The sequence below is a fragment of the Ctenopharyngodon idella genome, chromosome 7, assembly GCF_019924925.1.
Source record: "Ctenopharyngodon idella isolate HZGC_01 chromosome 7, HZGC01, whole genome shotgun sequence".
Classification (NCBI taxonomy): domain Eukaryota; kingdom Metazoa; phylum Chordata; class Actinopteri; order Cypriniformes; family Xenocyprididae; genus Ctenopharyngodon; species Ctenopharyngodon idella.
Genome location: NC_067226.1, coordinates 32,753,121 through 32,778,327, shown reverse-complemented (window position 1 = coordinate 32,778,327; position 25,207 = coordinate 32,753,121). Strand labels below are relative to the sequence as shown.

At 36.9% G+C, this 25,207-nt stretch overlaps 1 protein-coding gene across 4 annotated transcripts in view; it reads left to right on the top strand.

Annotated features, from left to right (window-relative positions):
• syt7b (synaptotagmin VIIb) overlaps positions 1-25,207 on the top strand; it is a 146,494-nt gene that overhangs the window by 55,904 nt on the left and 65,383 nt on the right. For 3 of the 4 annotated variants that reach the window (XR_007930890.1, XM_051900109.1, XM_051900110.1), the window contains exons 2-5: positions 1,935-2,038; positions 12,448-12,539; positions 18,424-18,558; positions 24,966-25,112. Coding sequence is in view for 3 of the 4 variants with exons in the window: in XM_051900109.1 (XP_051756069.1) it covers positions 1,935-2,038; positions 12,448-12,539; positions 18,424-18,558; positions 24,966-25,112 (478 nt within the window). In the remaining variant the exon portion in view is untranslated. The remainder of the gene's footprint in view (positions 1-1,934; positions 2,039-12,447; positions 12,540-18,423; positions 18,559-24,965; positions 25,113-25,207) is intronic. The other variant, XM_051900111.1, reaches the window with a different exon arrangement.

The window sequence follows — 25,207 nt, the reverse complement described above, 5'->3', positions numbered from 1 at the left end:
TCAAAAAAAGTTTCTTTACCTAATTAAAATGCCATCGAGGCAGTATAGTAAAGTCAGTTCAATCAAATAATGTGCCCCATGCCTAGTATACATCCTTTAGCGTAGTTTAGTTTTGTGTACTTGACCTTTATTACTGTATGCAATTTATTTTATTTTTAAGTAAATTTCTTCAGAATTTTGTACTTGAAATCTTCGTCACTCATACATTGTTATTTTTATTTTATTTGTTTTATTATTTTATGCATGTTTCTTTAGGATTATTACTTGAGATATTTATCACTTATATACTGTTTATTTTTTATATTTTTTATATTTTATATTATTTTTTTTAAAGCACGTTTTATTATAAATAATGTTTCTTGAGAATTTTTACTTGAGACCTTTATAACTCATATACAATTTTATTTTATTTTATTTTATTTTATTATTTTATTTCTTCAGTGTTTATGCTTGAGACCTTCATCACTTATACACTATTTTATTTTATTTTATTTTATTTTATTTTATTTTATTTTATTTCTTCAGTATTTGTGCTTGAGACCTTCATCACTTACATGCTTTATTTTATTTTATTTTATTTTATTTTATTTTATTTTATTTTATTTTATTTTATTTTGTTTTATTTTGTTTTGTTTTGTTTTGTTTTGTTTTGTTTTGTTTCTTCAGTATTTGTGCTTGAGGCCTTCATCACTTACATGCTTTATTTTATTTTATTTTATTTTATTTTATTTTATTTTGTCTCTTCAGTATTTATGCTTGAGACCTTCATCACTTTTATTTTATTTTATTTTATTTTATTTTATTTCTTCAGTATTTGTGCTTGAGACCTTCATCACTTATACACTATTTTATTTATTTATTTATTTATTTATTTATTTATTTATTTAATTTTGTTTTGTTTTATTTATGCTTGAGACCTTCATCACTTTTATTTTATTTTATTTTTTATTTTATTTTATTTTATTTTATTTTATTTTATTTTATTTTATTTTATTTTATTTTATTTTGTTTCTTCAGTATTTATGCTTGATACCTTCATCACTTTTTTTTTAGTTTGTTGTTTTGTTTTATTTTATTTCTTCAGTATTTGTGCTTGAGACCTTCATCACTTACACACTTTATTTATTTATTTATTTATTTATTTATTTATTTATTTATTTATTTAATTTTGTTTTGTTTTGTTTTATTTATGCTTGAGACCTTCATCACTTTTATTTTATTTTATTTTATTTTATTTTATTTTATTTTATTTTATTTTATTTTATTTTATTTATTCAGTATTTATGCTTGAGACCTTCATCACTTTTATTTTGTTTTATTTTATTTTAATTTATTCAGTATTTATGCTTGAGAACTTCATCACTTATACACTATTTTATTTTATTTATTTATTTAATTTTGTTTTGTTTTATTTTATTTTATTTTATTTTGTTTCTTCAGTATTTATGCTTGATACCTTCATCACTTTTATTTTAGTTTGTTTTATTTTATTTTATTTTATTTATTTTATTTTGAGTTTGGAATTTTTGTAGGATATGTATGCCAAACTAATCCGTGAGTCACATTGTGACATGACCACTCATTTTAGCAGCGTTACATTGAGTTAAAATGTGTGCATAAACTGTTAAATATGTGCCCCCTTTGAAATGCTAAATGACCCCTTAAGCATCAACAGACTTGTGACATTTCTTAAAAAATTTAGCACATTTTCCTTGCTCTTATAAGCTTAGTTCCTAGTTAGCTCCCTTGCTGTGTAACACAGCATCCTAACCGAGATGGACCTCACTAATGACTGATTTGGAGACTCGACTCTTTATTTATTCCAATAGAGTTTGATGTAAACTTGTTGGCAAGCTATTGACACAACTCAAATTGAATAAATGTGCTAATGAAAAGTTTGACAGCTCTAATTTTAAGAAACTGTCTCTCCGCAGGTTCTTTGTCTCTGAGTGTGTTCCTGGTATCGGTGGGTTTAACAGTGTGTGTTGTGTGGCTGGTGGCGCTATGCGGGGTCTGTGGATGGTGCCAACGCAAACTGGTAAGTGATTTCACTTCCTGCACAACAAGAAGTGTACAGTGTCTTAAACAGATGTGATAATAGACATTGACATCTGTTGGTGTATAAGACTGCATGAACAATCAGCTATGCTGGAGATAATAGGCTTTTGTAGTTCCTTTTTTAGTGTCTTCTGTTTCATGGTTGTTAGTCAATTACACTGACAAAAAAACAAAGAACATCTCAAAGATAGATGCATAAATGCATATGCTCTCAAAAATCTAGTAAGAGGACCATGAATTCAACATTTTAAGGCATTAAAGCATGATCCTGATGTTTTGTAGCCGGTGTTCAATTAGTGAATTTGTTGGTGATCAAATATTCAATATCTCTACTCTCCATAATTAAGGTAGTTGGTACATTATCAGCAGTATCAGTTCAACCTATTATTATGTGATTTACGTCACGATGATTGGCAAGCCTTCTCTGCAATGTATTTTTTCTCAATACTCTAACCGCTGAAAGTGAAATACTCCATGGTGATTGGCTAATTTCTTTTACCAATGGAGGCAAAAGTCTGCAGCTATGGATTTTTCCTCCCCTTCTCTATCCCCTCAGACTCGCCTAAGCACAGTTTTCCAAACAATTGTAATTACATTGACAGATCCGGCACGTTCAGGGAAGAGCAAGCGGTGGTTTCGACTTCAGTAATATTTTATGGTGTTACTGTGGTTTAATGTAACCAATGATGTAACATTAAAGGGGTCCTATAATGCCCCTTTTTACAAAATGTAAAATACGTCTCTGATGTCCCCAAAATGTGTATGTGAAGTTTCAGCTCAAAATACCCCACAGATAATTTTTTATAGCACTTTTTGATGGTGAGCAAAAACACGCCCTTTTTGTGTATGTCCCTTTAAATGCAAATGAGCTGCTGCTCCTAAGAAGAGGGCGGAGTTTCAAGAGCTTGTGTTAGCAGCTCCTATTACCTCACAAAGACTCACTTAAAGGATTAGTTCACTTTCAGATGAAAATTACCCCAAGCTTTACTCACGCTCAAGCCATCCTAGGTGTATATGACTTTCTTGTTTCTGATGAAGACAATCGGAGAAATATTAATAAATATCCTGACGCATCCGAGCTTTATAATGGCAGTAATGCGTTACCAAATGAGTATGAGCTGAAGAAAGTGTCTCCATCCATCCACATCCATCCATCATAAACATATTCCATGCGGCTCTGGAGGGTTAATAAAGGGGTGAGTAAAGCTTGGGGTAATTTGTGTAAATTTATATTTATGTAAATGTTTATGTAAATTTTGGTGTTTGTGATGTCACCAACCCGGGAAGAAGCTTGTTGTAGTCCTTAAAAAGCGATTTCTGCTAAAGAAAATATCTCCCTTTGCATTGAACTTTGAGCGTCGTAACTTTGCAGATGTTGTTTATGATCAAACAGCAACATTACACACTAACTAAAGTTAAAAAAGTGAAATTATAATCGTCCTTCTCCCATTTTTACCTCAAAATTGTGGGTAGGCTGTGCCTCCCTTGCCTCCTCTGACGAAGCCGCCACTGGTTCTGCAAACAAAAAAACTGATGAAAAACTAAAAACCTAATAGAAAGATTTAAATGGAGTTTTGTTAGTATTTGGGGGGTGGGGGTGCAGGACGTGACCTCGTTTGTGTTTACATCAGACGTAGATCCAGACTGCCTTTCAACAGTTGTAAATCTTATTTTCTGTCTGGATAATTAGGTGTTGAGCCTGTGGTTTTCCGTTCAGCCTCGACATCTGCAAAACAAGATTTGCCATTCAACTCATGCAAAGCAATTCAGCGCAAGGCGGCCAAATGAGACTGAATCGTGAGGGAAGAAAGAACATGTACTAAGGAAAAAAGAAATAATTAGGCTAAATGATTTATATATAAACATGAAAATGTGATTACAGACCACTTTTTGATTAATAGCCAGTTGATAAATAGAATCCACAAGCAAATTAATCTCCTGTGCTCCGTTTAATTGAATAACCTTCTTCCTTAAATAAACGGATCACCTATTATTCAAAATGAATTACCTTTAACACATTTAATGTGTCACTTGCTTTTTTGCCTAGAAGAGAAGCTGAATGTGAAGGCATCATTTCACAAGCATTCCTAATACAAATCCACACTTTTCGTTCATCAGCCAGGAGGATCAGTTTTGAGATGGTCAGCACAGGCCAGACGGAGGAAGTGAAAGGGAGGAAATGAGAGGAGGAGTGAGAGGCAGACGGGAAGACTGCAGGGTTGCTAAAAAGAGATTTCAGGCTTTAATTACAGTCAGTAATGGCTTCCCCACCACGTGCCCGGCCTGCGGGCATCTACCGTCTTACTGTTATTACAATGAGGGATTACAAAGTCGCTTCTCATTCTATTCGTCACATTTTCCTGTGCAGTTTTTGCTCATCCTCTTTTGCCATTTTAATACTTAGTACTTACTTAGTACTTAATGTTTCAGTCTGAACCAGCATTTTATTGTCCCCCTCCTCTGTTTTCATATTGTATTTTAAGCTGTTCATAACTGCGGTAAGGTGACCACGAAATATTTGCAAAATGCTTCTAGTGTCATCTAGTGTTTTCACACTAGAGCTTTTGTTGAGGACCAAGTCCTTCATCGAGGTCAACAGCTGGGAACGTTGTCCTGGAAACTATAACAGTGGTTCTGCAAAACCACGAGTGAAAACAGCCACTAAAAGCTGTTTATCATAGCAAAATATATTTGACTTCCAGATGTGTGAATCTCATGAAAACATAAAAATTGTGTGTTTCTTCAACTATGGGTCCTTAAAGACCCCCTGTGGTGAAAATCAAGTTATTAATGTTGTTTATATGTCTATGTGGTGTTTTTAAAATGCTTTAAGACAGACCATGTGCAAATTCATAAGTCAACACCATTGCTGAGGATTTGAGTCCAAAAAACTAAGCCAACCGATGCTCAAAAATAGCATTGCCCGATGGCTGACCGTCGGCTTGGTGTGTCCTAGCCAGGCGGCAGCCTCCCCTAGTTTGTCTTGAAGCCAGTATGGAAGTGACTTAAACTGCGATTCATCGACTGGCCGCTAGAGACAGGCTCCAAAAGAGAGCAGAATCTCATTGAGTCCCATGTTAAAATGCCCAACTTTACAGCAGAAAAAAAACATGTTTACAGCCTGGATCAAATTGTGGTTTAGGTCTATACTGTGCTAGGCAGACATGGTTTCAGCAAACAGGCACCTCATTTCCAACCACATCCCGCCTCTTTGCCCATTTTCAGTTATCCAGGAGTGATGTGCGGTGACGCGCTGCTAAGATGGCAGCGGCCTCATTTTTGCTTCAAAAATGCTCTTCAGAAATCTACGGGTGACTTCACAGACACTATGTCCATATTTTTTTTTACAGTCTATGGTCCCAGCCTTTAGTGGATCTCCTGCTTTCTCACAGATAAGCAGCAGCTAGTCAAAATGGGGAAATTCACATCCAGCACCTACACAATCAGCACTGGCACCCCCCCAGGGATCTGTGCTGTCCCCAACGCTCTTCGCCCTCTACATGAATGACTGCACTGCAAAAGACCCCTCTGACAATCTTTTGAAGTTTGCAGACGACACTACAGTCATCGGCCTCATCCACAACAGAGACGAGTCTGCATACAGACAGGAGGTTGGACAACTGGTTGTCTGGTGCAGTCATAACAACCTGGAGCTGAACACACTCAAAACAGTGGAGATGATAGTGGACTTCAGGAGAACCCCCCCAGCAGCTTCATGGACAGCACTGTGGCAGCAGTGGAGTCGTTCAGCTTCCTGGGCTCTACCATCCCTCAGGACATGAAGTGGGACACTCACATTGATTCCATTATGAGAAAAGTCCAGCAGAGGTTGTACTTCCTTTGCCAGCTGAAGAAGTTGCCACAGGCACAGATGATACAGTTTTACTCAGCTGTTATTGAGTCGGTTCTGTTCACTTCTATAACAGTCTGGTTTGGGTCAGCCAGCAAATCAGACATAAGAATACTGCAATGGACTGTTAGGACTGCAGAGAGGATAATTGGTGTGTACCTGCCCAACCTTCAGGACTTGTACATCTCCAGAATGAAGAAGTGGGCAGGTAACATCATCACAGACCCCTCTCACCCTGGACACAACCTGTTTGCACTTCTACCCTCAGGCAGATGTTACAGATCTCTGTGCACTAGAACATCTAGGCACAAAAACAGGCTATGTCCACCTTAAAGGATTAGTTCACTTCAGAATTCAAATTTCCTGATAATTTACTCACCTCCACGTCATCCAAGATGTTTATGTCTTTCTTTCATCAGTTGAAAAGAAATGAAGGTTTTTGAGGAAAACATTCCAGGATTTTTCTCCATATAGTGGACTTCACTGGGGTTCAACAGGTTGAAGGTCCAAATGTCAGTTTCAGTGCAGCTTCAAAGGGCTCTACACGATCCCAGACGAGGAATAAAGGTCTAATCTAGCAAAACGATGCACTGCTCTGCGATGCGCCACGCATTACGTAATCATGTTGGAAAGGTCACGCGTGACGTAGGCGGAAGTGCCGCAATAGGGCGAAAAACTCCATTTCATTTTCTCCTCCAACTTCTAAATCATCCAACACTGTTGTTTTACCTTTTTTTGTAAAGGCCGTTTGACTTAGTCTTTGCACGTTCACTTTGTAAACACTGGATCGGTACTTCCGCCTATGCCTAAAAAAGATCTTGTATGACATGGGTTGAGTAAATTATCAGGATATTTTAATTCTGAAGTGAATTAATCCTTTAAATAGCTAGTACACAATTACTACCTTTACCAATTACTACACCAATTACTACTTATAATTCATAATTCAGTACTCTTATGGTGTTTATACTACCTGAGAATTAGGCAATAAATAGATCCTTACTATTTAAATATATTTATATACAGTACATAACTCACATATCTGTACATAATCTTCTGATCTAGATGTATATTACTTTATTTTCATATTTATTATTCTCCTTTTTTCTTAATCTTACTTATTTAAAGTCCCCCTGTAGTCAATAATTTTATCCCTTAAAACTCATCTTTGATCACCAAAATGACATATTTAAATGTATTTTCCTGTGAAAAAAAATTCTTCATGCTTTAAAATAGCTTGAATGTAACTCTACACCCTTGCCTCATTTAATATACGCGGATCAATGAATATGCAAATTAGCCCCGCCTCCACTCGCTCTCTCCAGCTCAGAGATCCACTCGGTCAACTTACTGAGGTAAACGCTGCACAACTGTATCGCTCTTTACAACGTCGGACACATAACGGTAATTAATATGATTAGTCTTTTGTTTGACTATGTTATCAAACAGCTAATAATGTGTTGCTAATGTTCCCGTTCTTCATCTCAGAGTCACACAGCTGACTTCTAACAATCAGTATCCTTACAAGCGCTTTAAACAACTCTGAATGTCAGTGGAGAAAGGCATATAGTTCATCAAAACATCATAATTTGTGACATCACAGACACCAGCGATTTCAAACCGTCTTTTTTTCACTGCAGTTTTAAAGAGAAAATACCCATCAATGGTGTTGACTGATGAATTTGCACATGGTTTGTCTTACAGCATTTTAAAAACACCACATAGACATATAAACAACATTAAACACTTGATTTTCACCACAGGGGGTCTTTAAATGTTCTCTCTATTCTCTTGTGTTATATATGGATGTACTACCCAGAGCTCCTGGAAACTACAACAGATTATTTGTGTGTTTGCGCAAACTTGGCTAATAAAGCTCATTCTGATTCTGAATTTTTTTTTTTTTTTTTTACATTTCTTGCACGACAGTAATGAGAATTTAGGGGTAAAATGTGCTTAATTGTCAAGAAAATAATGTCAAAATGCAAGAAAACTCAATTGTTCTACAATAGGTTTTATTTTAAGCAAAATTTTAAGTATTTTTTTTCTTTCATGAGATTCACCTTTTCTAACATCACCCATGAGTTCTTATGATCCAAATCCCTTTTCAAACAGACTTTGACCATTGCACAGAATAAGGATTGATGTTGTTCTTTCTATTAAAGCAGCTGTGGTCAGTCTTTTGATCAATAGCAGAGGAACAACAGATCCTTAATGAGTGAATAAGCCGGGATACATTATGTAAGGCTGCACAGCGAGAGTCTCCCTGGCCTTTATGTTTCTCATACCTCATACTGCCACGCCGCAGGGCTCACTAATGATTCATATGTTTTTTGCCCACAACACCCCACGCTTCGCTCCGCGCCGACAGACTGCGTGCTTTCTCCTTCTCCTCCCAAATAGTTTTGACAGTGCTGGGCGGTTTCAGGTCAGGACTACAGAGTTTCTCTCTGTCTGATCCAGCTCTGACTCTCTGAACAGAAGGAATCTGGAGACGTTGATGCTTTGCTTGAAAGAACTCTGCTGAGAGAGATGAGAGATCAGCATGTGCAGATGTACGTCACATATGAACGAAAAGCTCGCTGAAGTTGATTTCTTATATCTTGCTGAAATGATTTTACTCCAGATCAAATACTGCAATCATACTGTGAAAAGGTCTGTTTATCAATTTATTTTTGTCTGTTTTCATTATTTCCAGCTTTCATCCCTCCTTTCATCCATCCATCCTCTCTTGATCCTTCCATACTTCCATCCATGATGACTTAATTTCGATATCTATCTATCTATCTATCTATCTATCTATCTATCTATCTATCTATCTATCTATCTATCTGTCGTTCTATCTATCTATCTATCTATCTATCTGTCTGTCTGTCTGTCTGTCTGTCGTTCTATCTATCTGTCTGTCTGTCTGTCTGTCTGTCTGTCTGTCTGTCTATCTATCTATCTATCTATCTATCTATCTATCTATCGTTCTGTCTGTCTCTCTGTCTGTCTGTCTATCTATCTGACTATCTATCTATCTGTCTATCTGTCTGTCGTTCTGTCTGACTGTCTATCTATCTATCTATCTATCTATCTATCTATCGTTCTGTCTGTCGTTCTGTCTGTCTGTCTGTCTGTCTATCTCTATCTATCTATCTATCTATCTATCTATCTATCTATCTATCTATCTATCTATCTGTCTGTCGTTCTGTCTGTCTGTCTATCTATCTGACTATCTATCTATCTATCTATCTATCGATCTGTCTGTCTGTCTATCTATCTATCTATCTATCTATCTATCTATCGTTCTGTCTGTCGTTCTGTCTGTCTGTCTGTCTGTCTATCTCTATCTATCTATCTATCTATCTATCTATCTATCTATCTATCTATCTATCTATCTATCTGTCTGTCGTTCTGTCTGTCTGTCTATCTATCTGACTATCTATCTATCTATCTATCTATCTATCTATCGATCTGTCTGTCTGTCTATCTATCTATCTATCTATCTATCTATCTATCTGTCTGTCGTTCTGTCTGTCTGTCTGTCTGTCTATCTATCTATCTATCTATCTATCTATCTATCTGTCTGTCTGTCTGTCTGTCTGTCTATCTCTATCTATCTATCTATCTGTCTGTCTGTCTCTCTGTCTGTCTATTGTCATTTTATGTATCATTTCATATTACATTTAGGTTAACAGTTTCATGTCCGTCTTTCTTTGTCTAACACTTTCTTTCTGATGTGTCTGAGTTGAATCATTTTTCAGTAGTAAATCATACGGATAAGATGAAAAAGAGAAATGCAGATGAGGTGAAGGAGTTTCAGCAAAGAATATCTGAGGATGAAGCGCTCCGTGTGCTTATAACATGTGACAGACAGTGTGAGGACTGAGCTGGATCTGTTATGAGACTACCACCAAGAGACCACCTGTGAAAAATCTTCTTCCCTCCTCTGTCTTTCTCTTACAGCCTTTCTCTCAGCCGATGATGTCATATTTCTCCATGCTCATACGCCTTTCTTTTGTGATTGTAAATTCTGTTTGAAAACCTACTCCTTACTCTGCCTTTGCTGTTTCCCTTCATTTTTTCTTTCCCGCACTTGATAGCATACTACATACCTGTCAGAAATCTCATCTTAAATGAATGTGTCTGTGTGAGAGGATATGCGAGAAGTATGACTTATTATCGGTTTGTGCTTACTTTTTTTTCTCAAAAAAATACATAAACCTTAGAATGTGCAAAAATCTAATTTTAAGATCTCATTGAGGTTACAGTCAACTGTACAGCTGGCTTTGATTCATTTTACAGTCTCTTTCAGCACAATCTTTGTTTAAACTTAAAACAGTTAAAACAGTCTAGCTGCATGTGAAGTTGACCTGGTGTTAATGAGCAGAGTAATATGCATGAGACCAGTTATTCTACATTAATTTTAATTGTATGTTCTCCATGTAAATTGACCTTACATTGGCTGAACTACATACAAATCAGTTTCCAGTACTGCATGAACTTTGAACATTTCAAAAGGTCTTTCAAAGAGCTACATCTCTTATGGATGTGTAACATAATTTTGCATTTAAAAATTTAATAAGCTCAAAAAGAGGTCAGAGAGCTTCTGTAAGTATAGTTCTTAGTAATAAGTTTCATTTTTCTCTGTGAATCAACCATAAACATGTTATTATACACCAACTGATGTGTGTCAAGAAACATAACGTGCATTTCAAATATTTATATTTAATTTATATACTGTATATTTCATTACTTTGATCAATTTTATGGGGTTATGGGTTTTATGGGTTATGGTGGAATAACATGCTCTAATTTATTCAATATATGATATAGTCTATATATTTAAATTTGTTCATATTTAATTTTTATAATTATTTCTAATAAATATCTAATTAATTTATTAATAATAATGTTTATCTTTAAATCAATGTTATTATAGTTAATTAAAACTAAAATCATTAAAACATTTTAAACATTAAGCATTTGAAATAAAATAATCGTTAACTGAAATAAATAAAATATATATAAAAAATCTTTTTTTACTGTACTAAACTTATTCTACTTTCTCTTTTTCATTTTGTTTGACTTGTTGTAAAATAACTAAAACTGAAATAAAAATTTATATAAAACACTGTATTTTACATCTCTGAAAAAAATAGGCATAATTGGTCAAAATGAATGGTGCAGTTGGTTTTGTTGCAAAACCTCTCTTCTTTGACTGCTGAATTTCCTTTACAAAATTCCTGTTTTCCGATTGAAATTCTACAGTAATTCCACACGGTGTGGGGCGTGGCACAACTTCCAATTCCAACTGACGTATCCTGATGTAAATGAGTGTGCTTGTGTCGCGAGTCACAAGATGTTTGTACCTGTGTATGAACACACTTGTTTCGCTTCCTTTCTTTTGTTACTATTCATTACATCGGTAGACAGATCATGGCAGAGGAGCGATTGCATGTTGGCAGGCGCCATAATTTAAATGCTAGAAACTGGCAGGCTATTGCTGTGCCCGGGCCAAGATGTGGCTCTTTCTTCCTCGCGTTCAGATCATTTATCATCTCTTACACAACTGCTGGCGGCTGATGGCTTTCAGAGGACTTTGTAATGAATACTCCACCTGCAGAATCACTTTGAGATGGATTGGCCAATCAAGAGATGGTGGGGAGGAGTGCATCTTTGACAGACAGGAAATGATGTAATTAGCCTTTATGTAATTGCTTGCATCGATCAGTAGAGTTGTCTCAGTTGTCTGCCAATAGCACAACTGTTTGCATATGGTGTATTATTAATGCATATGAGTGTTTTCTCAAGCCAAACTGGAGTCCTTTGGCTTGAATGTCCATTGAAATGAAGGGCTAAGTACGCATGTGCGTCTTTGTCTGAATGTGTGTTTACCAGGGTCAGAAATTAACTTTTCTGGTGAGGAGCAATATTTGCTTCCTGGAATTGATTTCCAGGGGCATTTTTATTTTACCTTTGTACAGGCATTTTATATCATTTTTGCCCCCTTATCTTGAATTTGGGGGGCATTTTGATTCATTTTAGTGGCATTTTTGTTAATTTTCCACCCTGGTGTTTGCACACTCTTTGGCAACTTCTGCATGTTTGCATTTGGGTCTAGGAATTACAGTCACATTCAAGAAAATGTAAACTTTTGCAACAAACTCCAATGTAGACATACACTTGTGCTTTTGCCGATCCAATTCAGTGTATTCCCGATTGATTGCAAACTGACCGGCTCTCTCGATATCTTGAAAGCATATCTTATGCCTTCCAATCTATCAAACAGCTTCTCTAGTGTGTAAACACCCCGAGGGTCTCAGACTTGTCATTAATATCTGTGAAAAAAAAACTCTCTTTGGCTGTTGTTGGTGTGCATTTGCTCTATCAGTGCATCTGGCTTTACTGATTAATTAAACCATGTAACTTGCAGCAATTGCACAGAATTTGCTGAAATATGCCACCTGACCAAATTATATCAGGCAATCTTCTATTTCCCATCCATTTTGTGTTTTTCTCTCACATTTCTGTCCCTTTCTTTCTCTCTAAAGGGGATGAGGAATAAGCCGGGGGTGGAGACAGCAGGGACCCCAGACTCGGTGTCTGTGTCGGGGAGAGGCCGAGGAGAAAATAAAGCCATCAAGTAGGTGCCTCCTGCTGAGATTAACTATTGCAGATAATGTCTTGGAAATGAGTAGAAAACATTACTTCTTATTCTACTCTGAGGTTTATGAGCTGTACTCAAAGTAGAACTAAAGGGTCTGTGTTCAGAATGGAACACTGCATAATGCAAAAAAAAAATAAAATCTGTAATTGAATGCCAGGGTATTGAAAAAAAGAAAAATTCAGGTCATGACCACTGCAATACTGCACAAAAATTATATCCAGTTTGTACAGAACCGAACTGAACAACTAGTTGTTAATGACATATACCTGTCATGAAACTCTAGATGGCGCAGGCTGATAGTTCCTTAACTCAATTTGCTCGTAATCACATCATTCTATATAGAGCACAGCTGACTGGTTCCTGCTGTATCAGTAGCCAATGAGCTCGCTGCTCAACTTTCAAATGCTTGGTCAGTATTTGCTGTAGCAGTTGCAGCACCCTCCACCTTCCCCAGCTCCACCTGTATAGATCTGCTATGGGTAAATCATGTACGCTATATTGTACTGCAGCAGCATGTCTTAGTTGCTCACAGCAGTGTGTTGTGTATGTATTGGCAGTAGCAAGTCCCGTACTTGCTCTGAAGCAGCAGCAATAACAGCAGCAATAACCAACAGCAGCAGCAGCAGCAGCAATAACCAACAGCAGCAATAACAGCAGCAGCAGCAGCAGGAGCAGCAATAACCAACAGCAGCAGAAATAGCAGCAGCAGCAATTATCAACAGCATGAGCAATAACAGCAGCAGCAGCAGAAATAGCAGCAGCAGCAATAACCAACAGCAACAATAACAGCAGCAGCATCAATAATGAACAGCAGCAATAACAGCAGCAGCAGCAATAATCAACAGCATAAGCAAAAACAGCAGCAGCAGCAGCAATAACCAACAACCGCAGCAATAACAGCAGCAGCAGCAATAACCAACAGCAGCAATAACAGCAGCAGCATCAATAATCAACAGCAGCAGCAATAACCAACAGCAGCAGCAGCAGCAGCAGCGTAGCAGATCTATTCCGCCAAGACCAAACATATCAACATTGTCATATCCATTTTCATTCCAAACACTCTGGGCAATAACCAACAGCAGCAGCAGCAGCAATTATCAACAGCAGAAGCAATAACAGCAGCAATAACCAACAGCAGCAATAGCAGCAGCAGCAATAATCAACAGTAGAAGCAATAACAGAAGCAGCAATAACCAACAGCAGCAGCAGCAATAACAGCAGCAGCAGCAGCAATAATCAACAGCAGCAGCAATAACAGCAGCAGCAGCAGAAGCAGCAGCAATAATCAGCAGCAGCAGCAATAATCAGCAGCAGCAGCAATAGCAGCAGCAGCAGCAATAATCAACAGAAGCAATAGCAGCAGCAGCAGCAATAATCAGCAGCAGCAGCAATAACAACAGCAGCAGCAGCAGAAGCAGCAGCAATAATCAGCAGCAGCAGCAATAACAGCAGCAGCAGCAACAATAATCATCAGCAACAGCAGCAGCAGCAATAACAGCAGCAGCAGCAGAAGCAGCAATAATCAGCAGCAGCAGCAGAAGCAGCAGCAATAATCAGCAGCAGCAGCAGCAATAACAGCAGCAGCAGCAGAAGCAGCAGCAATAATCAGCAGCAGCAGCAATAACAGCAGCAGCAGCAGCAATAATCATCAGCAGCAGCAATAACAACAGCAGCAGCAATAATCAACAGCAGCAGCAGCAGAAGCAGCAATAATCAACAGCAGTAGCAGCAGCAGCAATAACAGCAGCAGCAATAACCAACAGCAGCAGCAGAGTAGCAGATCTATTCCGCCAAGACCAAACATATCAACATTGTCATATCCATTTTTGTTCCAAACACTCTGAGAGTTGTCATAACAGAAATTTAAATATGCATCAGGGATGTCTCTCATCTGTAGGTGTGCAGTAGCAGAAAATCACAAGTATGAGCCATGACTCATTCGTGTTGCCAGAACTTGCTAGAAAAAAAACAGCAAACAAGATCAAGCCCATAATAAACCTAGATAAATGCAAATGCTTTATATTGAAAATAAGCAAAATATTGCGACCTGCACCTGCCCTCCATAAACTTGATCACTTTATGAGCCAACCAAGCCTAAAAATGCTTATAATAAGTGGACATGACAACACTACATTACAGAACATAATGAGTCTTTGGTTGCTGTAATATTACTTTGGTCAAAATTAGCAGATGCCAAACATGCGGGACACCAGAATGTTGCTATGGTTTTTGTCAATGTGTCATTGCTAACTGTGTAATTGATGTACATTTTTTTAGGCATACTTCATAACCCATGCTCATTTGTAATTTATTCAGGAGTGTTAATTTGTATTTCTAGTTTCAGAAGTGTTACATTTGATTCTCGCACCAGCTGTGGTATTTGTTGTGGTCAGTACTATGGACAACACTGGCTTGCTGTTTGCAAACATCAGAATCCGGCTATGTTCTCATGTTCTATTTAATGCCATTCTGCTATAATAATTGTCATGTCTATGCTGTGCACAGTATGTGAAATTTATGTATGCACAATCACAATACGGCCACAAAGTGGCAATGCATTTGACTTGAGCTTACGTTTTTAAAGCGACGGATGAAGCAGAATTTTTATGTTCACTTTAAAAAAAATTTCTAGACTCATTTGATGTTTTTACACAAAAAACAACTGGATTAAAATGCACAAAACAGCTGTTTTTATTTCCAAATTTTGTTTTTGAAAACTAATTAATTAATCATGTAATGTAGAGAGATTAGTTTACAACAAAATAGCATACTACCATTTGAAACATTTATTATTGCTTATTTTTAAATAGTTACATATTTTATAAAACAGCAGTTTGAATACAGTGTACGTATTGTATACTACTTAATATACTTGTATATTAGTGCAGTAAACTAGTGCAAAACAAGTACAGCACATTGAAAATGGTTTACACATTTCGGCTTGTGGCGATAATTAGATAATGTCAATTATTAGTTTAGTCATTGGTTTAGTATATTCCCATTACATGATAAGCAAATCCATCATGCATATTCAGTGGTCTACCTACCTACCATCTGTTAATATTGAGGTATCAATACCATAACTGCTACCAAAGCCAAAATAATGGTATCAGTCCAAGCCCAAACCTTATTTCATTCTGAACACAGCCAGTGTTACTGAGCAAACCACAGGAATAACCTCGAAGCACTTTAAAAATAGTAAGTGTGTGTGAAATGATGGCTTTCACACACTTGATGATGTTTATCAGGTCAGCAGTGTGAAGCTGGTCCACTTGGAGCATGTGCTCTGGTAACCACTGCCGCCTGAATATTAATCAGGCAATGCTCTAATTAGACACCAATGCAGCTCGCAGCAGATGGATACTGTTTTTATATCAGTACAAGAGGCCAGACAGCTAATCACCTGTGACCGCACAAGGGCAGGAAGAGCCGATCCGCTGCACATTTCGTTGTGTTCTTCAGACTGCCAATGAGACGTTTAGATTTCTTTTCTTAAAGGAAGAGTGGAACATTTACATAATGTTACCATAAAACGTGTGTGTGTGTGTGTGTGTGTGTGTGTGTGTGTGTGTGTTGTAAATGAATTAGCACCTGGACCACCTCCAATATCTTCAGAGTTTTATTATCATATTAAATGCCTGTATCAACCCAAATTAAATATTAAATGGTAGATTCATTTATATGGCTTGGAGTTTTAATAATGACCGATCCAACATTGTCAGAACAGATGAAACCATTAAACATCACAGCTCACCGACAGTCATAGGCCAGTCCGTTTGAAAATGTACTTCATTTCTTAACTTTTTTCTAATGTGGATAGTATCTTGGAGTTTGGAAAAGTATGCTTTAACTGATTTTTTTTATTATTTATTTTTTTTATGCATGATACATAATGTGAGACTTCATTCACTTGTTCATTAGGGGCCAAGCACCAAAGGTGCGAAGGCATCTAATGTAATCGTTGGCGTCCTTATTATTCTTTTTCCGTTTGTTCTTCTTCTTCCGCTCTGGAAAGTCTATGGCAGCCCATAGAACCGCTTGTGGGAAAGTTGTGAAATTTGGCACGCAGATAGAGGACAGTCTGAAGTGTCACCATAGCAAATTTGGAGTCTCTAACTCAATCCCTCTAGCGCCACCAGCTGTCCAAATTTGCACTCCTGTTTATGCTAATAACTTTTGAACCATAAGGGCTAGAAACAAAATTCCTCTGATTCCTTGGCTCAATATGATTCGATTGCACCCTATGACGTCATTGTCCATTATGAAAAGTTTTCCGCCATTTTGATTTTTCCAAAAATCTACTTTTTCAAACTCCTGCTAGGCCGTTGCTCCGATTTTCACAAAAATTTAACCAGATCATCTTCAGACCAAGTTATGGAATTCAAATCGTTTTGTCAAACTTTTTTTGAAAAACACGTGAACGGATTTTACATAGTGTTTGCGAAAATAGATGTAAGGCTGCTTCTCCTAAACGCTTTCATATCGTATTTCTGACCAAACTTGGTACATGTCATCACAACTATGACCTGAGGTTACATGTTGTGTTTCAGCACAGCGCCACTTACTGGTCCGGAGATATTAAAAATGGTTTTTTTTGTACTCATAACTTCTGAATGATTTGCCCAAAAATCACAATTGGTCTCATTAGATTTGGGGCATCATGCTGAGTTGAATGATATCCAATTTTCCCATATCGGCCATTTTGAATTTTGTCATAAAATTCTGTATTTTATGAACGCATTAACGTATCATTACAAAACTCAGTATGGGTCATCAGCACAATGCCCTGAAAGAGCCTGAGAAGTTTCAAGCCAGCGCCACCTAGTGGTAGAATCAAATATTCAAATGCTTATATTTTTGGGTGTGGTCGACTTATTTTCAAGGGAGTCCTCTCCTTAGACTCCTGAATCCTCGCCAAGTCCAACAATACCAAACATGCTACGTGCAATGTGTTTAGCATTAAAACATCTTTCGCCAATATCTTCGAAACCGTTAGTCTAATCGAGGTGAAACCACCGTAGGAAATTAGGTCTTAATAGATTCCTTGGGTCATGCCGAGAACATAGATGTTGCCATAGTTGTCCAAGCTTGCTGTCTGCCATTTTGATTTTCTTTAAAAAACTTCTTTTTGAACTCCTCCTAGACCGTTAGTCTGATTTTCTGATGCTCCCAGCCGTGTTGGCATGACTTATCGTGCTTGGCCCTGATAATTGCTGCTTGCAGCTATATTTTAATTTTGTTCCTATCTCGTTGTTTGCAGCCATCCATTCAAATTCAAGATGAAATTAAGTCAAATTATTATCATTTGTAAGGTATTTACTGGATTCATTTTTGCTTAATTTACATAAAAAAAACTATATACTGATATATACCGTCACTGTATTATATATGATTTTGATCATGCCACCCACCACTAATTAGGTGGTGTCTTACCTCTGATATGACTTTTTCTGTCTTGCTTCTGTTGTTTTTGTTAAGATTAGAAGTTTGTACCTACAGTAGGTTATAAAAGAGTGAATGCAGCACAGAATAAATATGACTTTAAGTTGTTTGTGCAACATATCCATCTCAAATCCCCTTTAATCTCACCCTTAGAGCTATTTTTACATCATCTCTTCTGTTCAGAATTCTTTTACTTTTCCAAGACTCTCTGCCACTTAAAAACACAGGAGCTGTGGAATGATGTTAGACAAGAGAAACCTTTCCTAAAAAGTCTCTCTGTGACTGGATCGTTCCACACTGCCAGTTACTGTAGTTTTACACCAGTTTTTTTTCTCTCTCTCTGGGCTGTCTGTCTATCTGAACTCAGTTTTTTTTCTCTCAGTTGGACTCATTCTCATGTCTTTCTCTTTGCCTGCAGTGATCTAGACAGGGACTTTTGGAATAACAACGACAGCAGCACTGTGCAGCAGCGCTGGAGCTCCTATCCACCCAAGGAGTTCCTCCTCAACATGTCCCCCTACGCCCCCTATGGAGACCCTCGCCTCACGCCCAAGTGAGTCTTGGTTACGGCTGGTAAGGGACCCCTTCTCTCTGTGCAGGGCTGTACTGAAAGGGGAAGTCCATTCAATCCTCTCTATTCAGGCCTTCCATTCCAGCGATCCTCTTTAGCTTACAGGGACTTGTCTGTGTCTCATGAAACCTATCAAATGTCTCAAAGCAATGTCCAGGGTCATATTTCACCTTGAAATCAAAAGGAAAATATAGGAAAATTATGTTTGCATGAAGAAAATGACAAATGTTTTTATGACTAGTTTTCAAAAGACAGCTGAAAACTCATTTCTTTCGTGAGCACTTAACCTCCTCATAGAAAAAAAACTGCTTTCACTTCCTTTTATCCCTGCCTATTCTCGCATAAACTACTCTAAGCAATGTCTGAAACTTGTATTGTGAGCAATTCTTGTGTCTATTTGCCTCTTCATGATGAATTGCTTGTTGTATTTCTCACTTGTAAGTCGCTTTGGATAAAAGCGTCTGCAAAATGAATAAATGTAAATGACTATTCAGACATTTTGCATTATTTTCATGCCACTTTTAAAATTTTTGTTACTGTAATACAAAAATACTAATATTAATATGTAATATTATTATTAATATATGTAATATTAAAATGTTTAAAATATATATATATATATCATATACTAATTTACTATAGAAATAATAACATAACAGTTTTGAATAACTGTAATGAACATTTGTGTGGAAAATATCATTAATTGTGATTCATTTTTTCATGCAAAATATTATTTCATATTTTTTAGTTTGATTACGGGGGTAAATATGACTTGTTCTTTCCAGGTTTTGTCAGATTCATCCATGATCTCATACTTAAAATGAGGCAGAAAAAGTCGATGACTTGTTTTAGTTTCGATGACTTACTTCTTTAAGGTCAATTTGCATGACCCACAAAGCAGCCATATATTTTCCATTGACCCCATCTGTAAGAGCGATATCTAGGGCAGTCCATGTCATTTTCTAACATTCTTATTGGCTTTTTATAATTCAGCGTACACCGCAATACAGACTGAAATGAGATGAAATGTCCAATCTTTAGGTCAACCCATCACTCTCTGCGAAACGTGGGTTGAGTTCCACAGAGGGTAGTGGGGTTCGCTCCAGTCTGCCGTTTCCTTGTAATTTAATTGCTTAATTGAAGTCATTATCTTCGAGGGAATGTAGTCTTTCTGGATTAATTCCCAGGATAAATCTGAATCTAATTGATAGGAGACAGATACAGACTGCAGGTCCCTGCCCACTTCTCATCCACATGCTGATAATTACGGTCTACATTCCCTCCCACAAACACACACTCAAAACATCAGTGTGTGTTCAAAATAGGATCAGTAAGATGTCTGTTCAGTCATCTACTGAAGAATTACATTTTATTTAATTTTTTAAAAATTTGTTATATTATATTTTATGTTATGTTATGTTATGTTATTCTTTTATTTTATTTTATTTTATTTTATTTTATTTTATTTTATTTTTCCTGGCCCCTATAGCACATATTTTTTATATGTGCTATAAATGACTTGTGCTATATTCTAATTAAAATTTTTTATTTATTTATTTATTTTACATTTTCTGCACTGATTTTGGCGAACTTTGTGATAGATGTAACTTTCCCATTCTGTGAATTTTTCTGCAAGCACATATTTCACGTGGGATTTCCACGCTTCCACCTCTCTCAAATTTCATTCGCAAATTTCATTTCCGATCCCGTGACGGATCTTGATGTGGCAAGTTTGAAAAACACATCTTCAAATGAAGTTTGAGAGCTGTAATGGGAAGATTAATGACTTAAATTTTGGTCTGTTCCTCGCACAATGCTATCATGTGACTTTAGAAGACTTGGAACATCGCACACGCGAGTCATACTGTATGCACTACTGTACAACTAATACAGATTTTAAACAAAATAAGAGTAAATTATAACAAAATTGTATTTTTTTAGGTAAATTATTTCATTAAAAAATCTGATGGATCGCTAAAACATTTTTCAAGCCCCCTGTTCCCTACAGCCCTGCCAGCAGCACTAATGTTTCTAACTGCTAACATTTCACCCCCAGCCCATGGATGGTCTCCATGGAGACGGACAACCCTCAAAACCTCTGACCTTTGACTTAAAAGGTTTAGATGCATTCAAGAACATCTTGATTGGAAGCGTATTGGTTTCTGGCCATCTTATCTAGTCCTGATTGAATGTTGAGGGTTGACCGTTAGCTCTTCTGCTGTTTTGCTGTGTTTTTTGTGCCTTTATGGTAGTTGTTGTATTTCGTCTCTCCAGTCACCTGTAACTTCCCCTTTGTAGTTTGACTCTCAGTATGTACCTGTGGAACACACCTTCAGGAGTTTACCAAAAAAATCTCCTTCTGATGGCTTCTTTCGTTTTTTTTTTTTTTTATGCCAGTTTTTCATTATTCTTTTCATAGCTGCTGTTTAATTACGAGATAGAATTTATTTTACAGGACATCTTACTTATTATAATCATCTTATATTTACTTAATTTTAACCATATCAAATGTATTAGTAGAGGCTTTTCTGTGTCTATTATTATGCTATTTTGTACATAAAGATGCATTCACACTGATAGCGAATAAATTGATAAAGGTCGCCCAGTTGCTGAACTGTTAACTAGCTAGTTAGTTAGTAATCCAACGCACTCCAACGAGTCATGCTGTTGATCTCTCACCATATCACTTCGCTCTGCATTTTGTTAAATTCGCATCGCTAACATCATTCCTCTCGTAAATCGTCATATATATATATATATGAGGGGCATTTCCTCTGAGAAGGCAAGGGAGGCAGTACCTCCTCAAAGAAAATGGATGAGAAAATAATCCATATTGCAAAAATGAAACAACGCAAATATTACAAAATGTGACATTAAAAAGTGTATAAATCACTAGTTTTTCTTAAGTAACACTGTCCAACAGTGACACCAGCAGGTAAATTTAAAGTGGGAGTCTGTGTCTCTCTTGCCTCCCCTGAGCCCATTGACTTTTAACAGACCCCCTAAAGCGTGCGCTGGGTTTAGTAGGGGGTAATTGAGAATGAATGGGGGAAAGTCACGTGAGAAGAGGCAGTGCCTCCATCTCGCTGTAATTGGATGTGATTTGTTATGATTGAATAGAATATGATTGGTTCACCAGATAAATCCCGCCTCTTGTTTCCATGTTTGTGAATCTGTCTGAATAAACAAAATGATGGCGTTAATGGGAACTTGGTGAGCACCAGTGGAAATTTTCCACCGTTTCTGTAAAAAAAGAAAAGATCTCATTAATGCTGACCAGTCGCTGCAAATCTCTGTCAGTGTGAACATCTTTAATAAGGAGATATTTAGAACAAAAAGTGAAGAGATTAAGACACTACTTATAGCACTCAGCAACCTTGCCATCTGCTTTAACAAATGTCAAGCCCCCTCTGTGTCTGTTCACCCCCTGAGGTTGATGCACAAATGTTGCGTTATGGGTCATCTGTGTCTTAAGTGGCTGTCGTCGATCTGTTGCCGTCTATGCTAGTCACGACACCTGTGTTTGAAGTGTTAACCTTTAGTCTGTCTCTGCCGTCGCTTTGTGTAATCAGTTCTTCTGTCACTGTACTGTCCAGATTTAGTCCCTGTCTCACTTGAAGGGAAAGCAAGAATGATTAATACATGATGGGAAACATAATATGATCAGGTGGCCGGTATCTCTTAAATTAAATATGTATATGATCAAATTTAGTATTTTCCCAATTATACTGTACATACACTACCTTTCAAAAGTTTGGGGTTGGTAAGATTTTTTAAAATTTTTGAAAGAAGTCTCTTCTGCTCAGCAAAGCTGCAGTTATTTAAACAAGTAAAAACTGAAAAAATTGTGAACTATTATTACAATTTAAAATAGCTGTTTTCTATTTTAATATATATTAAAATGTAATTTATTCCTGTGATCAAAGCTGAATTTTCAGCATCATTACTCCAGTCTTCAGTGTCACATGTTCCTTCAGAAATCATTCTAATATGCTGATTTGCTGCTCAAGAAACATTTCTGATTATTACCAATGTTGGAAACAGTTAATATTTTTGTAGAAACACTGAGACATTTTTTTCAGGATTTTTTGATGAATAGAAAGTCCAAAAGAACAGCATTTTTTTTTTAAATAGAAATCTATTATGAATTTTTTTACTGTCACTTTTGATCATAAAATGCATCCTTGTTGAATAAAAGTATATATTCTTTCCAAATAAAATAAATAAATAAAAATATAAATATTACTGACCCCAAACTTTTGACCGACAGTGTTCATGTGATTTGAATATCATGTAGAAGTAGGGCTGCACAGTTAGGTAAAAACATAATCATATTGCAGTTATACTGTGATTTGAAAGCCAAAAGAAAAAGGCATAAAATGTCATTGAAACAGCAGCTCTCCTGTTAAAAAGCATGTGCAAAAACTGCAAACCAGCGCACAAAGGCTTTTGTCTGTAAATTAAATTGTGTATTAAACACGCTCTGCTGATGATAGAATGAATTACTCTTCATGCTGAAGTTCTCTTCTCTCATTTAGTTGACCCAAAAGTGCACTGATTGAAATCCAACTCAGCTTTCTTAGCATTCACACAGTTTTATGCTGGAAAAACATCTTACACCAGTCTAAGCTGGTCTCCCTGCCTGGTTAGTCTGGTCTGTTGCAAGGTTTTAAAAGGGTTTTGCTTTTCATATGGTCAGGCTAGCAGCTCTGCATTATTTTAGAGTTATTTCTATTCTATTTACTCATATTTTGAATTAGCTTTTATTTTTATATTTTCCGTTTTCATTTTAATATTAGTTTAAGTTTTAGTCATTTTGTTATGTGTTTTTGTCATTTTTATTTTTTCACTTTATTTTTATTTCAGTTTTAGTACTTTTAGGCGGTTTCACAGACAGGGCTTAGATAAAGCCAGGATTAGGTCTTAGTTCAACGTTACTGGTGTGCAGGGCTTGACATGAACTTTTTTGCTCACAACCACTGTGTCTAGTGGTTTTCCAAAGTTACAAGCCACTCAGCATTTTAACTGGCCACAATTTTGACATCGATACCATGGGGAAAAACTGCCATATAGAAATATTTAATATTATATCATAATTTGGCAGCAGGTATATTAGGCTGCTGTCACTTTAAGACCTGACGCACAGATCCATTATACTGTTACATATGCGTTTTCTTTCTCAACTGTTTACGTTCACTCAAAACATAACCGACTGTGTTTACGTCAATACTCACCAAGACTGACATTTTGACATTATTTTGTGTGTATTTGACTGTTTAAGTGCAATAAGCAGTGAAAAATAACTCAATTTAGCACTGAGAAGCAGCTTTATGTGTGTGTGAGCACAAAATCTGCGAGAATGAGTAAAATTATGAGCAATATGTGCAATCCCACGCCAAAATTCAAGCCCTGTAACATCAACAATATTCATCCAGAGCAAATGAAACTAGTGAGTGAGGGGAGGCGGGTTTGTGTGTCGACTCACTGTCGGAGAGATAAGAGATGACCAGCAAACTAGCTTAGGCTGGTTTAAGCATTTATATAGGGCAGTGCACTTATTAATATTTAATTGAATAAAATAATAAATAATAAAAATTTCATACAGTAATATTGAGGTAGGACACAATTATAAAACTTTTTATCCTTGCTCATGAATATTAATTACATACAGAGTCATAAATTAATATTCAATAGGCCCAGTAGTCCGATTCACTAAAGTCTGGATGCTGGTAAAAAGGCGTTTACTATAGTAGGATTGCCACTTGCAGTTATTTGGCAGAGGCTTGGTCTTAAAGTTGTCCTTTTTTACATGTTTGTAAACAGCTAAAATACTTAACTATATTCTTCATTAATTAAATTGTAGCCTTAAGCTGTTTAATAATGACTCAGGGCCAAATGGTGCAGCCCTATATGGAACACAGAGGCATACATTATTTTTTGATTTTCTGTCAGACCAAGAAAAATAGATTATTTAATCAAGGTCTTGCTGTGTGTGTTTGGCTTCTTGCAGGGACAGTCTATACATCAATATTACTTTTCTTAAGTGTGTGACATAGCAAGCAAATAGGATACAACAATTCCAACAGCACCTGCCTTCCTTTTACTGTCCGCCCACGTTCCCTGTAAATCAGACCCATCTGCTTGCTCTCCCAGCACCCGAGCGTCTGCCCCCTTGTGCCCCGCACCGTCTACGTTCCTGTTACACCTGCTTGGTTTACAGCTGGGGCTCGAGCGGGATTGTTTTCTACCGCTGCTCCTTATTGCTCTGCCTGAAGGGTTCTGAACAATCTGTGCCTCTTTTCCTTCTGTCTGAATCTTTCATTCTTCTTCAAACTCTCCTGTCATTTCTGTTCTTGCATATCTCCTTATCTCTCTTCTCCCTCTTTCAGTGGATCGCTGGAGAAGGGAGGGGTGGGTGGGGGGGCAGTGGGGGGTCCCAGTCGCAGTGACAGCTGCATAGGCGCAGGGACCAGCAAGTCCGGGAGGTGGCAAACTGTCCAGAGCCACCTGCACTCCGGCAGCTTGAGACCCAGCAAGTGAGTGTCAGAGGATGACTTCTTTTCCTTTTAAGAAGTTTAGGGCAAGAAGGTTGAACTGTTTCTTTACTTACCATGCTCTTTTCTATACAAAG